Source organism: Danio aesculapii, chromosome 14 (assembly GCF_903798145.1).
Source record: "Danio aesculapii chromosome 14, fDanAes4.1, whole genome shotgun sequence".
NCBI classification, from domain to species: domain Eukaryota; kingdom Metazoa; phylum Chordata; class Actinopteri; order Cypriniformes; family Danionidae; genus Danio; species Danio aesculapii.
In genome coordinates, this window is record NC_079448.1 from 25,684,743 (window position 1) to 25,703,667 (window position 18,925).

General features: G+C 35.5%; 2 protein-coding genes across 2 annotated transcripts; one reads left to right on the forward strand and one right to left on the reverse strand.

Moving 5' to 3' along the window:
* On the forward strand, positions 1-7,777 carry ndfip1 (Nedd4 family interacting protein 1). The gene is made up of 8 exons (XM_056472305.1): positions 1-219; positions 1,461-1,548; positions 1,679-1,809; positions 4,734-4,821; positions 4,980-5,104; positions 6,210-6,276; positions 6,718-6,824; positions 6,973-7,777. The coding sequence occupies exons 1-7, from the start codon at positions 190-192 to the stop codon at positions 6,822-6,824; spliced, it is 636 nt and encodes a 211-aa protein (XP_056328280.1). The 5' UTR covers positions 1-189; the 3' UTR covers positions 6,973-7,777.
* Positions 7,778-10,217: 2,440 nt separating this feature from the next.
* fgf1a (fibroblast growth factor 1a) lies at positions 10,218-15,783 on the reverse strand. The gene is made up of 3 exons (XM_056472945.1): positions 15,466-15,783; positions 13,293-13,396; positions 10,218-13,214 (listed from the first exon to the last, which is right to left on the reverse strand). Exons 1-3 carry the CDS (start codon positions 15,605-15,607, stop codon positions 13,017-13,019), a joined length of 444 nt encoding a protein of 147 aa, XP_056328920.1. The 5' UTR covers positions 15,608-15,783; the 3' UTR covers positions 10,218-13,016.
* Between the last annotated feature and the right edge of the window lie 3,142 nt (positions 15,784-18,925).

Below are 18,925 nucleotides of genomic sequence, written 5' to 3' on the forward strand. Positions count from 1 at the left end.
TGACACTGTTCTGACTGAGCATGAGCAGTCGCCATTGTTTGGGCTACAGATTAGCCTAGTGCTGTCAGGCGCTCTTCGTACAGAACTGTTTAATTGACTCGTACATTAGTTACATTTAGGAAAAGTTAGGTTAAACTAGTAGTCATCGCTACTGTATGACTCATTAGGTGGAGAGATCGACACAGAAGAATGTCTGATCAGAGGAGTGGATATCAGCAGGTAACAAACATTATCCAGCTCGTTTGTTTGGTTTTAGAGCGAGTTTTTTTTCCCCGTAAGGTTTATGGTTTTATCGTGTATGTTTGGTCGATGAAGTTTTGATATTTTTTATGATCTAAATCGTATATTATTTCTGAAAAGACACTGTAATCGCTATGACGATAATTAGCTGGTTAACATTAGCCGCTCCTTCCGCGGCCTTCATTTTCCACTACGTTAATGGCAAACCGGAAAAACGACTAGTGAGTTGAGTTAACATACATTTATTATTTAGCGTAGAGTAAAACACACTGTTAGCTCTGCTTTACCACGAGTAATCAATATTTTAAGTTGTCATTATGATTAAATGTTGCAGCGAGCAGCTACTTATAATCTTAGAACAGTGATAAAGTTAATGATTTAACTGTTAATGTTACTGGAGGACAGAGGTTAACGTAATTATTTCGTTAACAAGATGATTATATTGTTACATTATGATAAGACGAATCAAAGAGTGTACATTGTCAATTATCCACAAAAAATGTAAAGAGATATTAGCCCTTAACGTAACATATGAGCACAAGACACCCACTAAATGTAATTCATGTACAAAAATGAATCATTTGTTAAGCATATTTAGATCATGAATCATTAGATGATTGTTTGATATATGTATATTTAAGACTATTTAACAATGTGCATTCTCAAAATATTAATTTATTGTCCTTTTAAATATTAAATCTTTTAAATAATTAGCAATGTTAAAACTACAGGATTTTACAGATTTGTGCAAGCAGGGCTCAACAATAAAGACTGCCCGATGACGCTTGGGACAGTAGACAGGATCATTACTGGCCTGATCGGGACAGTGCTGCCTTGTCACTAAAGTTCCATTTGCCTGCAACTATTTGTCAATTGCATGCATTTTAAGTTGTTTCTTTTAAGTCTTTAAATGCTACCTTCTCTGTGATGTCATAAACACCATATTGCTTTTCGGTTTCTCTTATCTGATTTGATGTTTTGAGCATGCTATTTTTTTTTTCCGTAATCTGGTAACAACCAATACAGTGAAGTGACGGCAACATCAAATTATAAGGGTAAATAAAAATGTCTGTTTCTAAAGTCTTAAAATGTATAGAAAGAGTCTTAAAAAAGGTCTTTGAGGTATCAAATTTCGCTCTGATTCCTGTATATACTTTGAAAAATATTATTGTTGTCTGATATTGTTTGCAAACATCAGTTGCTTTGCTTTGGTTGTGCAGTTGACTAATGATGAGGAGTCTGCGGAGGTGTTTCAACAAGCGGCTGATGCACCTCCACCATACAGCAGCCTTGGAGCGAGCAACGCAGGTAGAGCACAAGTGTCTAAATCCATTTGTCTGCTTATGAATCTACATTCACTGCCTGACAGCACCGACATAGCTCGTTATTAATGACGTTTTAACTCATGATGGTTGTTTAATTCATGCCATTGCTGTAGCTTTCTTCGAGTATAAGGAGGATGAGGTTTACCCCAAACCACCCTCATACAATGTTGCCACATCCCTGCCATCCTACGACGAGGCTGAGAGGAGCAAAGCAGAGGCCACTGTTCCACTTGTCACTGACAGGGTGAGTGTGTGTGTGTATGTGAGTGTGTGTATGTATGGTATTTAAATGTAATAAAGATACACCAACAATTTTTTTTTCATAACTAATCATTCTGATACTCATTTTGTTTTAGTGTTGTCTGATAATGTTGTGTGTTAATTAAATAAAGTAAATAAATGAATCCTTAATTACAGAGAAGAAAAACAATAAAGTTATTAAGGAAATATATCTGGCTCAAGTAAGACAATGTAACAATTTATTTATATTGTTGTAAATTTGTCATCTTTATCATTCCCTCCATCTTTGATAGTTTGCATTGCATATATATATATATATATATATATATATATATATATATATATATATATATATATATATATGATGGTTTCCGCTACATTCATTCTTCCATGGCGGGGCGTCACGCCAAAATTCATCCTGCCACGGCTACATTACAGCTTCTCATTCAAAACATTTTATTTTTTTTAATAGAAGGTGATAATCGCACCAAAACGTATTAAAGGGTAAGTGAATTATAACAGCGCAAACTTTTCTGTAACTGTAGTAGTGCTGTGCGTCATTTGTTTAACCCTTTAAGGTGACGTGCTGACTGACAGGTGCGTGAGGCCAGCAAACATGACATTTAACCGTTTCACTTTACTTCAGGACGCATTAATACCGCTTTGCAGGTCTATTGGTGACATTCATAAATAATCCTAGCAAATCTAATAAATGCTGAAGACATGCACGTTACATAAACGAACTGAATCGCACTTCAGCAGCATTTATTTTAGAGCGCACAAGAAGATCTGCACGCTTTGAAGCAACTTGTATTTGAGGGGGCGTGCAAGAAGTTTTGTGCACGAGCAGAAGAAATCAGCGCGCAAGCAAAGAGATCCGCTTGCTCGTAGGCTATTACATAAATGCGATCTCGACTTCTAATACTGCACTCATGACATTTGTCATTGAAATAATGCCACAGGTAGTTGGTAGATCTGTGTAAAAAAAAGGCCTGCCGCCACAGCTGGAAAAAAAATCCTACATGCATGCATACATACACACACAGTTGAAGTCAGAATTATTAGCCCCAGTGTTTATTTTTCCCCCTATTTCTGTTTAACGGAGAGAAGATTTTTTTAACACATTAAGCATTTTTTAACCCTTAAGCAGGTCGCACACCGGAAGCGCCGATCGGTGCCGCGACACGGCGCGCACATGACAGTACAAAAAAATCACACACCAGACACGGACAGTTGCATGATATTTAACATGAAACTAATCAGATGGCGCTCTGTTGCGCGGCAGAGAAATGAACAATGTCCTGAGTTGTGGCTGGGCACCGTGGACAGCCGCCGACTTGCGGCGCCAGTGTATGTACCCTGATAGAAACCTATGTTTAGAATTCTGAAATGTATGGCGCTGCGTGGCGCTTACACGGCGCGCCGCCGATCGCCGCTTCTGGTGTGCGACCTGCTTTAGAATCACAACAAAATTGTTGACGAAAAAAGGTCAATAAAGTAAAAAAATGATTTCAAATGTTTAAATAAAGAGGAATGTCAAATTCAAAAACATAAGATCATGCATTCAAAATATCTATCAAAATATAATATGCAAAACTGAAAATTAAAGGTGCTGTATGTAAGTTTTTGACTCTTCTAAAGCATAAAAATTCCATAATATGCTTGCAGCTATTTAAGAAACTTGCCAAGTGAACATTCTTGTTTATCTGAAAATGAATGCTGAAGTCAGATATTCTGCTTTGAAAATGAGCGTTATGTGCCAGAACGTCTGTCTTTGTTTTGGTTCTTTTAACCCGCCCAATGCCAGTTTAGCCTTTTATATTTCAGCACCCTGGGTTGCCCTGTTGGAAAACCATGTATTTCATTCATTCATTGATTCAGAAAGGCTCTGAAAGCATGCGTTCGTGACCAAAATGCAACCTCCCGTGGACAGTAACAGACTCCGAAATGAGACGCATACTCAGATTTACACATGAGGTTATTAATTAGCAAATAATATAAATATTACGAGCGTAAACATTAGGTGAGCAGGTTACATTGTAACCCCGTGTCCTAACAACACATTATGTGATGAGATACGCAGTGATAAGCAATTTGACTGTTTACATCAGACGAAACACGACTGAAATTTTTTAATACAGCCTTTCAGAAGCACAGAATATGCAGTCACAGTTCTGAAGTTCAATTTTAAACGGTTTATTTTATTTTCAAGATCTGAGCTGAACTATCTGCTGCTGCTGCTGCTTTCAGTAGTAGGGCAATAAATGTCATGTAAAATGGCATTCAAACTCGCATTGTTAGCATTTAACACTGAAGAAAGCACATAAGGTGTACCTGAGGTGACCATTGTCAGTATTCTGTTGTTCAGCTGCAAGAAATTGAAGTCATTTCTAATATATTAATTTTAGGTGTTAGTTAGAACAAAACTCCTTTTAATATGGAAATATTAATTATTCCTTAAATATCCATTATTCCTAAATATTCCTTCTATCACGTGTCGTTGATTTTATTTAGAACACTGTTTAAACCAGCCTTTAAGCTCGATCATCAGACTCGACTCCTGTTAGTCCTCAATCTGGCAACCTGCGTTTGTTTTGATCCAGGAATGCAGTACCTAGTTCAACCACTGGGTGTCAAACTTACACACTGCACCTTTAATGGCATGTGAGAAATGTGCAATAAAAATACACACATCTGTTTCCCGGACCAAATCCATATGTTTGCGCACAGATGTTGCTTAGTTTCCAGCAACTTTCATTTAATCACCAAGTATCACATTTTGTATCATATCATCAAGTACTGATTTTTGATCTGCCCTCTCTTATCGACACCTGATTTGGTGAAAAGAACAGCATCAGAGCTGATACTAATTCGGAATGTTGGTGAATTCCTTAATTTGATGCATCTTTATGTGTTCCTCTACTACAGGAGGAGGACTTCATTGCCAGGGACAGCTTTGATGACTCGGATCAGCTGCGGGTTGGGAATGATGGGATATTCATGCTGACTTTTTTCAGTAAGAGGGCACAGTACTCATAGCCACCACACTGGTGCACAATGAATGATGTATTATACCTTATGGATGAGTGAATGAAAAGATTAACTACACATATGGACGCAGAAGTGCAGTAGCTATATGTTCACAGCTCTTTATTTGTTTTTGCTTTACATCAGTGGCGTTCCTCTTTAACTGGATTGGCTTCTTCCTGTCCTTCTGTCTGACCACGTCTGCTGCCGGACGTTATGGGGCAATCTCTGGGTTTGGACTTTCCCTTGTCAAATGGGTCCTGATTGTGAGGGTATGACAATGTTACACACAGTATTATCTGAAAAATGTCTCTCTACTGATTATAAGTCCCACCAATTTAAAGCTGCAATATTGAGAGAAAGAACAAACACATTAGTGTCACATTTAATTTCATAGAAAATATAAAATAGGCTACCGGTAAGGTAAAAAAATGTTTACAAACATGTAAACGGGTCTTTTAGTTCTATTCTCTACATAAGAAAGCCTTTACATAGCTTGCCCGCTACCGTTCAAATTACATCAGAGTTACTGAACGCTCCCGCGCTTTATTCTGAAATGTATTCCCGCACTGCAAGAAATCTGGTCGGATCCCCCGGCTCCTGCGGTACAGCAGCGGGAATGCAGACCTCGAGTTCGTATTTACCACGTCTCCCAACTCATTCGGTCGAAACCCGAAATACTGCCAAACTGCAGAGGTTGTTCTTTTCTGAGACCAGGTCACTTAGTGTGCGACTTGCCATCTTGCCTCACCCCTTTCTCTCTCTCTCTCTTTCCTCCACACTGTCCTGTGATGACAATCGAGCAAACGCATTTTTAGGCATTAAAAAAATTGTATTTAATACTTGTCTCCTATAGAAGTGCATTGTTTTTTTATGACTGTATAACGGTATTGAAATTTTTAGATCCCGCGGTATACCATATTACCGCCCAAGCCTAGCAAGTAGTGATGTTTGTTTCATAATTATCATCATCAAGTGTTCATGAGATGGATTGCCTGAGGGAAGAAACTGTTTCACAATTTTACAGAATTAATAAATTAAAGAATGAATCAATTTTAAAACCGTTTAAAATGTATATCAATTAAAAAAAAAAGACAATATCCCTTCAAACTGCTACATCAGAGTATGTGTGGATGCATTGACTCCAGTCCATTGAGTTATTAGTAGAGAATAATTCAATTTTGCATTGTGGCCGCTAAACCAACTTAGTATTTAAATTTTTTTATAACCACTAATAACTCAACAGCCTAACTGCAGTTATTCCCTATTAAATCTCAAAGACTAAAGAAGCTAAATTGTACATTTAGTTTTACTACTATTTTATTACACTGTAATAGAGAAAGAAAACTACTGACTCCTCTTATTTTCTTTTATCAGTTTTCTACCTACTTCCCTGGATATTTTGATGGCCAGTACTGGCTGTGGTGGGTTTTCCTTGTTGTAGGTGAGTGTCACAATAAATTAACTAATCTTAGAGATAGATCTGGAATAGAAAAATAAATAAATAAATGTTGAAATCTAAAGGGATATGTCACCTCAAAATGACATTTTACTCACTATTTACTTCCTTCAAGTGTTTCCAAACCTTTATTATTTTCACAAAAGAAGATATTTTGAAGAATGTTCAAACCAGTGACTACTGACTTCCATAATAGGAAAATAAAAACTATGGAAGTCAAAGGTGATCGGTTTCCATCATTTTTCAAAATAACTTGTTTTATTCAACAGAAAAAAGTAAATAATGAGTAAAAAAACAACAGGATTTGTCAGTTTTAGGTGAGCTATCTGTTTAACATTAAGATGAATAAACTATTGTTTGCATATACGATTATATCATAAAGTATAAATGCCATTATAACTGTTGTGTCTTTTTAAATCCGCTCAGGATTCTTGCTGTTCTTCCGGGGATTCGTCAATTACTCAAGAGTTCGCAACATGGCTGACCACTCCATGTCCACCCTTCCTCGCACCAGAGTTCTTTTTATCTATTAGGTAAATCACAAGACATTTAGATGGTTTTATGTGCGCGCCATTGCATTAGGAGCTCAATTAATTAAAAGACAATCCATCAGTGATCTAAATTGTTGTGAGAATGACATTAAATGAGGATGAAGTATTTCTTTTTTTATTTTGTGAATAGATTACAGATCTCAGGATAATTGCAAAATGAACAAAACAAGAGCCGCCTACAGCTTTTTTCAGTCTTCAAGACAAAGAAGAGAACATCTGCTTCTGACGCCTTTGCATTTTATTTATTTAGTTTGAAGGATTGGAGTTCCTCCAGCCGTTTATCAGTGCTTGATTCATACAGTCAGCATTCATTATGCAGTAAGAACTTACATTTGCAATTTAAGTTCCAATTAGCGGCGATGCCATCAGAGAATCTGTTTTCATCCAAATTGTCAGTCACGGTTTGTTCTTTTAATTTGTGGGAAAGTTGTAATTTTACTTTGTGAGTAAATCTAGTAACTGAACTTTTTTTTGTCAATTAGAAAAAGAGTATGTATATACAGTACACAAAAAGAGTGATATCAAATGTTACCAATGCACCTTTAACAACAACAACAAGATGCACAGAGCAACTGGCGGGTCCTTGAAAAGCCAAAATCATATTAGCGCACAGTTTATTTAAGATGACGTAAACCTGTTTGGAATTAGCTTCACAAAAAGGACCAAAATAACCACATTGATTATAAAGAAAGGCTAGATTTAGAGCAGTTTAATATATACCGCTAACCGATTGAGCATTCAAGCACACCGGAATATGTAATGCGCTTAATCTGGCGTGAAGAATCGAATATATTATGATGCCAAATGTAGCGTTGATCTTTTTATTTTTATCGAAGACTTCAGTATGAGATAGTGCTTCACGTTGTGTTGTTTGTGATTTGTATGTTTTACACTTGTCAAGTAACTTTTAATAAATGTAACATCTATGGCAACAACACAGATCTCTTGGTGCAATTTCTTTTTTAGCAAAATACACAGTTACTTCCATTTGAAGGAGGCATATCCATCAAGAATACAGCTAAATTGTCATTCTTAAATATTATTATATATATATTTTAAATGTGAATGTATTTACAGTAATTAATTCCTGTGAATTCCAAAATAATGTGAACTTATTCGGAATATTACTTGCTGCTCAACAACCGTTAAAAACTGAGTAGTTAGTTTTACCCAACAAAAATGGTAAATCTGTTGCTTTTAAAGGGCACCTATTTTACCCCTTTTTCCAGATTTATGAGAAGTCTTTTGTGCCTCCAGAATGTGTCAGTAAAGTTGCAACTCAAAACACCCATCAGATTATTTATTAAACCTTTCAGAACATTAGAATTTTCTGCTCTGAACACAATATAGCTGTTTTTGTTGCCTGTGCCTTTAATGCTAGTTCTCCCCACCCACTGTTCCCACATGAGTGTCAGAGTGTGCCTCAATCTCCGGCCAGCACAGTGACAGACATGAAGGAAGCAGATCTCGCATAACATTTGTGAGAAATACTACAGTAAGAACTTTCCCGATGATTATTTGATGTATTTGTTGTGGAGTTAATAAGTCGATGAGAACGATGAGACGCACACAATGTTACAAAGTTCACGCACACACAGTGCACATTTAACTTGTTTTTGCATGACAAATGTGACCGGAGACACGTTAATATCCACTGCTGTATGGATATCCATTATGTTAATGTAGAAAATAAACCTGATTTAACATCCACAAACCGGCATTGAAGCGTCTTCTTTTATAAATGGACTGACATGGCTGTGGTGATAAAGACAGTAAAATTGCTGTAAATCATTTCAAACATGCGCTGATTTAAAAACGTTTTAAACGTGTAAAACTCATTCTTGATCACATTTGGTAAGGATTGATGATCACAGAGAGCTGAACAGATCTTTTAATCCTAGTTGCTTTGCGCACGTCCTGTGATGTTGATATGATACGCGTTACTACGGAGACATGTTAATACGCGGCTGTCAATCAATTCAGTAGACAGGGACACTCCTACGTCATGTTGCGGTGAGCCTCAAAATGTCAGGATTTTAATGTCAGGGGGGAAAAAAAGAGACTTGTTGTCTTTATGTCACTCCAGTATGACTGTGGACACACTATACCTGCACACGGTTCTGCCCAAACAGCTTACAAAAAATGATTTTCATCATAGATGACCTTTAAAGCAATTAGTTGACTTCAAAAAAGTGAGTAAACCTGTTCTAATTTAGAACTGTCACATTTTACAATGTATTATTCATGGTAAAAACTTGAAATGATGGAAACAGGTCATTTTTCCCCCCTATTTATTTAGTTATTTTTAATTTTCTTAATAATATGTTTTGGTGTATTTTAGAGAGAGGGGAAGGATCGGCATAGGACCTCGATGCAGGAATCAAACTCAGGTCGCCGTAAGCACCGGAGTGCATATGTCAACGCACCAACCACTATGCCGTTGGTGGCGACATCTCCAAAAATATTTGAATGAATAGGCCGTTCAAAATATGATTAATAAATTTTTTTTAAATAAGCTTCGAACCCATTTATTAAATCCTATTTTTGTCTTAAGCCCTGCTGATTTTGTTATCTAAGACAAATTTGGGAAATCCTAAAAGATTACTGAAATCCTGGGCTAAAATCTGTGGTCTTTGATTGTTGGTTTGATGTTCACTGACAGCCGCTTGGTGCCTGTTGCGATCAGATTTTTCCCTCCGATGAAGTTCTGGCAGTGTCAGAAGATTTTAGACACTTTCCTGCAGTGTGACAACAGCTGCGATGAGCGTCAATCCAAGAACCAATAGGAGCTCAGTAATTTGATGACGCAATCCATGCAACAATTCAAATGACCGCAGGGAAATGTTAAACAGTGCTGGGTGCAAAATTGCCGCAACATTGTTTACGTTTGCTGTGAGGAATCATTTCAGAAGGTGGGATAGTGAAAGTGTCACAGGTGGATGACGTCAAACTCCAGGGGGCGTTGTCTTTCGTGTTAGGCGCCTCTTCTTTGTCATCCAATCTGACTTTATGACAGCTGAGATCTTACAGTGTGACATGGGAGCCATGTTCAGGATTATAAAAAATCCCAGTGTGAGCCGGCCTTAAAACCCCCAAAACATTTTGATGGATTAAACTAAATGAATCATATTAACTTGTGTATTTCACATACTGTTAAATCATGATCATTTTCAGATCCTCAGTTGAAGATTTTACTTGAAAAAGACAAAAGAAATATTATTAATGTATGTTGACCTCTCTCATAATCTGTTGGTTTGGTGCTACATGTATTGGCTTGCTTAACTATTCATTCACTCGCAGTTGAAAATAACTTGACAAAATTGTTTATGATTCATTGTAGGTTTAAGATTTATTATGTTTAAAATGATTCATAATGTTACACAATAATGCTATTTCTGCATTGTTCATGAAAGAAACGAGCACAATTAGACGCACATTAAACATGCAAACAAACAAAACCACATGAAATGTACAATTTGTTTTAACTAAAAAAATAAATTCATACTAAAAAAATAGGTTACTCTTGTAGTAGTTTTATGTTTTCATCCAGTGCACACTTAAACAAAACATGCTGACATCCAAGAGTTAGTATGCTTGTTAGTCTGTATACACTGTATGTTTAGCTGTCTATCTCATTGAGTTTGTGTTAATAGAGTTAGACTACTCTGGATTATGTGGTTAATATATGCGTTTGCATACATTTATGACTAGGGGCCAGTTACTTAAACTTAATTTGCTCATACTTCAGTTCTCTTCTTTGGTTTGTTCTTGACCAAAATAGAAAATAATATATTTAATCCTTGTTTGCTTAAAGAAGCACTCCACTTTTCTCATTTAACAACTCCCCTAGATTTTAACAATTGTTAAAATTAACCCATTTTTTTTAATTCATCCAGTCGATCTCCACTTTAAGCTCAGCTTAGCATACAGTTGAAGGCAAAAAGATTAGCCCTTCTGTGAAATTGTTATTCTTTTTACAATATCTTCCAATTGATGTTTAACAGAGCAAGAAACTTTTCACAGTATTTTCTATAACATGTTTTTCTTCAGGAGAAAGTCCTTTCTTTTATGCCTGATGAACACTGAGTGGTGCAGTGTAGGCCTACTGTATGTGTCAACTTTATTAGGCTTGTGTCTGCACTGCCAAATGATACCGTTTTAGTAGGCCAGAAAGTTGCAGTCAACATCATTCACACTCGAATAAAAGTAACAGTAAACCCATACGGGTCATTCACATACCATATAATAAGCACTTCTCACTTAAAATTGTTAACTACTTCTCTTTCTATGAACAACTTAACCTGCCTAAGCCAGCTATGTTTAGTTTAAACCAGCCTTGGTAATGGTCATTAACATCGTTTCCTAGCTGGAGACTATTCTTTGTGCTGCGTAATGTCATTGCGCCTGCTGTAGCCATGGTACTGCAGCAAACTTCCTTGATTATTATGCCTGCAGTGGAAATTCAAGCCTGACAATATTTTCAAGTGAAAAATTGGCTTTTTATTTTAAATTGGAACTAGTAGTTAGTTAAAATGGACTAGTATGTATTTAATAAGTACTAGTGTTTAATTAATGAGAACATTTATCTGATACATGTGAACTCCCACAGAATTTAAGGCAAAAATTTAGCAACAGACCTCACCAATTAAAGAAGCGCAGTACTAGTATATATTAAATAGATACGAGTACTGGTATCTAATAAGAAGTACCAGTGACTAATGTACAAATAGTATCTTTTAAAGGGTCACAGAACCCTTGACAAGTTTTTCTTAGATTTTAACATATTTGTGTGTGTTGAATGTCAATTAAGACAACATTAGCATCTAATTGTAGGGAACAACTGGCTAATTTTGAGAATCCCCCCCTAATCTTGTCATCACTGGTGGTGATGTAGGACTGCAAGGGCTGCGTAGAATTGTGAGTATTCAATGACTCATCAGTGTCTAATTATTATTTATGAGACTGAGTTTTCTTGTCCTGTGAGAAGACACTGTTTCTGAAGTATTCAGTCAATAGGTGTTCATGATTGGTCTGCAGATTGACACCGCACTCAAATGCTGACAGACTTTCAAACGCTCCAGTGCCTGAGGATTTTTCTATACCTTCAACGTAGGTATGTGTGCGACTTCATTTTTAAAATAAGCACTCTTTAAATATAAATTCTTGCATTTTACCTCAGCCTTTTGAGTCAGCATGGACTATTACTCATTTCCACTTTGCTTCGTCATGCACACTGACACTCCTCATGCTCGCAGCTTTCATCATTACCTTTTTTTTTTAATTATTACTTTGTGATAAACTTGAACTGACAGGAAATTTCATGACCCTATAAATATAAGTTCTGATGAATACGTGTCTTGTGGATTAAGTACAAGGGACGAGTATCTACAATGGGTACTAGTATCTATAGCACTAGTATCTGAATTAACACCAGTAGCAAATGAATAAGAACTAGCTTAGGCCTACTTAATAAATAATATATATTAGAATCTAAAAAATAAGTAATAACTCAAAAACAGATACAGTAGTTCATAGATTAAAGGAGTCATATGAAACGTTTTCATGGTTTCCTTCATGGTCTTTGGAGTATTAAAAGCTGTTTGTGCATAGAAAAGATCAGTAAATCCTCAAAGGTTAAAGTCTCTAAAGAGGTAAGCCGTGGAAACACCATGGGTTTCATTGTTAAATTGTCTAAAATAAACCTTACCAATCTGTTACGTTCTACTTAAGTCACACTGGTAATGTTAATCGATCAGCTTGGTCATCTGCAGTTACTGAATCAGATTCAGCCTCGAGTTAAAAAGGTAGTTAGGGCGTAACATTTTTGACACATGCTTGAGGTATTTGGCAAATCACAGCAAAGTGGTTAGCTGGCCAATCAGAGCACACTGCGCTTTTCAGGATGATGAGCCTCGTAAAAAGCTAGACATTTCGAAAAAGCCAGACCAGACATGAGCAACAATAATGTACGGTATGACAAAATAATGTTTGATTTTTAACAATAAATAGTGTAAGCAACATGATATTCTTTAAGCAATGTCATATATGACCCCTTTAAATATTAAAACAGCTTGTCATACTAGCAGTTAGTCAAAGTGTTAAAAAACAAAATGAGATCAATTGTAATACTATTAATACTAAGCGTCTTATGTAACTGGCCACAGGTTTCATCCTTCAGTCCTCTTCCTGCTCCACCTGTCGTGGAAGAAAGAAAATGGCCTTTTGCCCGATGTGCGTTCTTGGGCCTCTTTTCATTTTCCCGTTCTTTTTTATTCCGACATACCAGTTTTCACCGCGTTTTTGAGACTGATATGTGTTGTAGTGGTTTTCCTCCATCTTCTCCAGGAAATAACTTTCATCCGTCACTAATGACTGCAAAAACAGATAGGATCTTATAGCTGTTGTTCAAGTAGCGATGTATCTGTTTGCGAAATGTTTGTTTAGACTCACTGAAGCGTACAGCTTGCCATGTTCATTCATCGAGAGGTAAAGACCTGTTTCTGATCCTTCGATCACCACCACTCCTGGACTTGTTGCTTTTATGCGCAGTATGCCTTTAAACAGACACACATGCAGAAAGACTGCTGTAAACACAGGGGAGGTTTGTCGGAAAATGATACAGATCAATCTCAGATTCCAGAACAGTGGCCCACATACCAAACTCCCATGCTACAGAGCATCAAGGACAAGTGTTTGTTACTCTGATGACAAGCTATCTCCATTTTTAATTTTGGATAATTTTTATACAGTTGAAGTCAGAATTATTAGCCCCCCTGTTTATTTTTTCCCCAATTTCAGTTTAACAGAGATTTTTTCAACACATTTCTACACATAATAGTTTTAATAACTCATTTCTAATAACTGATTTATTTTATCTTTGCCATGATGACAGTAAATAATTTTTGACTAGATATTTTTAAGACACTTTTATACAGCTTAAAGTGACATTTTAAAGGCTTAACTAGGTTAATTAGGTTAACTAGGCAGCTTAGGGTAATTAGGCAAGTTATTACATAACAATGGTTTGTTCTGTAGACTATCAAAAAAATATATAGCTTAAAGGGGCTAATAATTTTGACCTTAAAATGTTTGTTTTTTTCATTAAAAACCGCTTTTATTCTAGCCAAAATAAAACAAATAGGACTTTCTCCAGAAGAAAAAATATTATCAGACATACTGTGAAAATTTTCTTGCTCTGTTAAACATCATTTGGGACATAGAAAAAGAAAAAAATTCAAAGGGGGCTAATAATTCTGACTTTAACTGTATATGTTTTACTGTTAAAGCTGAGTGTACACGCAAGTAAAATATATAGTTTTACCCCTGTAAAGCCTACTATATTTGATATGAAAATCACTGAGGCTCCAATTTGTCAATGTGGTCAAACCTCTGAAAAACCTGTTGAGCTTAATCTGCTATTTGCATTCTGATGGATTGAACTAGTTCATACTACTTTAGTAAATAAAAAAATCATTTTGATTAAACTTTTTAGAGTAACGTATAACAGTATTTAACCTTCCTGTCGTGTTTAGGTCAAATCTGACCGATTTACAACTTAAAACACTCTTAAATATTGTGTTTTACATCCGATTGCCTTAAGGTCTTATGATATCCTCCACACCATGCATTTGAACATGTAAAAGTGACGATCACCTCTTTCATTGAATTTTGAATGTTTTAGTCAACCTTGTTACACCTGTGGTGCTCCCGGTCAAAAGTGACCGCCATCGGAAAAGAATGGGTATCCAGACTATATTCATCCATCAGACAGAAAACCTCCCCATATGCTGTACACCACCCCAACTCACTCACTCACTATTTGTATTTTCACTACAGTCATTTTATGTCTAATTCTATAAATTCATGTTAAACGTTTCTTTGAGACATTGTTTATAGCTGAAGAGTGTTGAATACATATTTGGTTTTGAAAGATGTTTTTTTGAGCTAATTTAAGAGCAGGTTAAAAAAGGTCACTAAAGTAAGGGGCAGGAGGTGAACACGACAGGAGGATTAATGTTACATTTCAAAGCACATTTTTGCAGCAACTCTGATCAATCATTCAAATATTATTTTTAATAATATCAAATAGAGAACATCTATTTTTTAAATTTGTTTTAGGGGATTATGTTGAGTAAAATGTCATTTTAGTTTTATTCTGTAAACATGACATTTCTTACACAGTTTTTTTACAAATGTAAAATATTTACACATTTATGCTGTGTATATTGTAAAATTAACTTTTTAAGGCCTTGGTGTTTGAATTTTAAGACTTTTAAGACCCTGCGGATACCCTGATCTTAACTCTAAATATGTTAGGCTTTACAGGGTTATTTAAAAACTTGATACGTTGTAAAAACATAATTCTCTTTATATAAAAACAGAATAAACACATGAAATAAGCTACTGAAACTGTTCATGTTTCTCACAATGATTACACTTTTTGGACCAAACACAACATGTTACTGCAAAGCTAAGGTCCAAATGTTCTGTCTAATTAGAGATGTAAGAATATGTTTCCTTGTATATTCATCTGTTCTATGCTGTTCCCAAATCCAGAAACAGGTCCTCATAAGTGAATGAACGTTTTAAAGACTGATAGCACACATGCAGAATAATAACTCACTGTATGCGTTTTCGTCAGCTGCTCCAGCCACTGTCCCGTCCGCCAAGATCTGAAGGTGAAATCCTCCATTCATACAGTACAGCCGCGTCAGTTTTTTATAGTCGCGCGGGCTGGACTTTACCGCAATATCGGCCTCGGTCATGCCTACAATTCAATGAGCTATTCTCAGCTCAGTCGTGTTTGAAAACAGAAAATGGCCGTGTCTCAAAACCTAGCGAGCTGCTTACCTACGGCATTTTAGAGGCAGCTGGCGCAAAAACGTGCATACGGTGGCCGAAAATGCTGCTGCACAGTGGATTTGAGACACGGCTGATAATGCAGAAGCTGCAGAGGACGACGAACGGGTTGTATTCATCAACTCAGAACTTGTCGTTACGAAATCCCAGAACAAAATGCTTTATATTATATGTAAATATAAAGATTATGGATAAGATTATTATATTTACAAATTTTAAAATAATCTAAATAAAATAGGCTATTCAATTTTATTATCTTAGTCAATTAAAGTCATTTAGAAAAGCCATTAGAACATATTTTTATCTTTGTGGTAAACCTTGCTTGAGAAGAATATAATAATATTTTATAATAATATATTAAAAAGCGTACATTAATAAAATGCAAGAATTTGCTTAATAAACTCTTATTGATGTTTATGACCATCATTTGTCCTGAGAAATAATATGTGTGTTTACTATTTATATATATATATATATATATATATGTATGTATGTATGTATGTATATATAAATACACACATGCATGCATATATTTGAGAAAATACTTATTTATATTTAGATTAGATATAAATTATGCAGACAAATTGTAGATATAAATAAAAAAATCTTAATAACGATATTGTTTTGTATAGTTTTGTTTCTACTGTATGTGTGTATTACATGTACATAATTAATAGCTATATATAACACATACAGTTGAAGTCAAAATTATTACCCCCCTGAAATATTAGCCCTTGTTTATTTTTTTCCCCAATTTCTGTTTAACAGAAATATTTTTTCCAACACATTTCTACACATAATAGTTTTAATAACTATCTTTGATAACTATTAGATAATAACTAGCCATGATGACAGTACATAATATTTTACTAGATATTTTTAAGACACTTCTATACAGCTTAAAGTGACATTTAAAGGCTTTAACTAGGTTAATTAGGCAGGTTAGGGGAATTAGGCAAGTTATTGTATAATGATGGTTTGTTCTTTAGACTATCAATATATATATATATATATATATATATATATATATATATATATATATATATATATATATATATATATATTGCTTAAAGGGGCTAATAATTTTGACCTTTAAATGTTTTTGTAAAAATTCAAAACTGCTTTCATACTAGCCGAAATAAAAACAAATAAGACTTTCTCCAGAAGAAAAAATATTATTAGACATACTGTGAAAATTTCCTTACTCTGTTAAACATCATTTGGGAAATATTTAAAAAAGAAGAAAAAAAATTAATGGGGGCTAATAATTCTGACTTCAACTGTATATTATATCAAAACAAACTTTTATTTTGGATGCTGAGATTAACTAGGATTAATCTTTGCGCAGCAGTTTTTTGTTTTTGTTTTTTATAACCTATTTCACAATTTCATTTTTGTCTGAACTACACAGTTTGTGTTGGAATCTGAAGCTGCCGTCGAATCATCCACATGGATGCTGCACACTGGTGATGGTGAAGAAAGACCTCACACTAATGTAAAGCGTTTTAGGTGTACGACCATACACAATAAATGCGCTTTATAAATGTGCATTGCTTACATCTGTACACAAATATAAAGATGCAAAGCCTTTTAATAAAACACCCCAATTTTCTCCCATTTGAATTTTTCCGCCTACCGCCGCCTAAAGCTTTGTGATTGGTGGTTTAGCTACAACTGAAAGACTTATTTTGAAGGACAGTAAAATTGACCAATCGCTTATTTAATATATATGGGCGGGGTTTGGTATCGTTAAATTTACGAAGTTAACTGTGACCATCACCACGGAAATGACGCGAAAATTTATTTTAACCGATTTCTTTGAAGTAAGAATCATCAAATGGTGAGTTAAAGTTATTTTAAAGTTAATACGTTAGGCCTCCGCGCCAGATAATTCACACACTAAGCTTTATTTTATAGAAAACTCTTTCTTTCTTTGTTTAACAAACTGTAACTATCAGTGAAGAGATTGGTTCTAAAAATTTTGGCTTGAATAAAGGTGCTTTTCTTTGTACCTTCAAGTCAATAACCTTTATCTTAAGTGTGTTCTGCCACTGTGGTTTTTGTAATGGGGATACATTTTCTTTGTTGTCAGGAGATGGATGACTATTTTATGCTGTGCCAGCTATTTAAATCTTAAGTGGTGGATGATTGTCAGCAGTTTTATTTTAGGACTTGCATTTTGTCTGCTTATCACCAAACAGCTTACCTGCCTGCCCCTTCTGTCTTTTAAAATCTGCTCAATTTTAAATGTAAAAAGATGTTTTTGAATCATTTATTTACATTTATTGTATATGTGTCAATGTTTCTAGTCTCTAATCTAAATCTAGTGAGTTTTACTCCAAACAGTGACGCATTGAGTTCGGATTTCGGTGGAGAGGGTATTCCACAGTTTTGGGCCACCTACTAATGCAAAAAACAATCCATTGCTTATACCTGGATCTTAGGACCTTCAGCAACAATTAGTCTGGAGATCATAGGGACGTGTTATGTTTGAGAACATTTCAAATCTCACAGGTCCTGACCCTCTGGTTATTCAAAATCCTATGCCACTTCTCGCAAAAGAGCAGGGGTTTAACTCCAGTATCCTGGCCGAATTCCCTCCCTCGACCCTTACCCCTCATGGCCTCCCAATAATCCCTTCCACTAAATTGGCTGCATCACTGTCTCTCCTCTCCACCTGCAGCTGGTGTATGGTGATCCCACTGGCACGGTTGTCCTGTAACTGCCGTCGCATCATCCACATGGATGCTGCACACTGGTAAAGGTGAAGAAAGACCTTCTCACACTAATGTAAAGCGTTTTGGGTGTACGACCATACACAATAAATGCGCATTTATATAAATGTGCATTGCTTACATCTGTACACAAATATAAAGATGCAAAGCCATTTACTGCATAAAAAACAGTGATGTTCTCATGTTTCGACTGTTAGTCTGCATGTGAACAGCAGTGTTTTGCACAAGTTGTAACTAAAAAAAACAAGTTCTTTTAATTGCTAAACACTTTTTGGTTTTGTTTACATGCAGACAGAAATTTCTTTGAGAGCCAAAGTTTGATATCAGCTAAACTTCTGTTTAGAGACTCAAGTGAATCTAGAGTCTGATGCAACAGGGAGATATGCATGAATATTCAATATACATTCTTAGAAGTTGACCCTCACTCCTCAGAGGCGAGAATATACCCATTTTCACATGACAGTCAATCGCAAGAAGCAAATTCTCAGA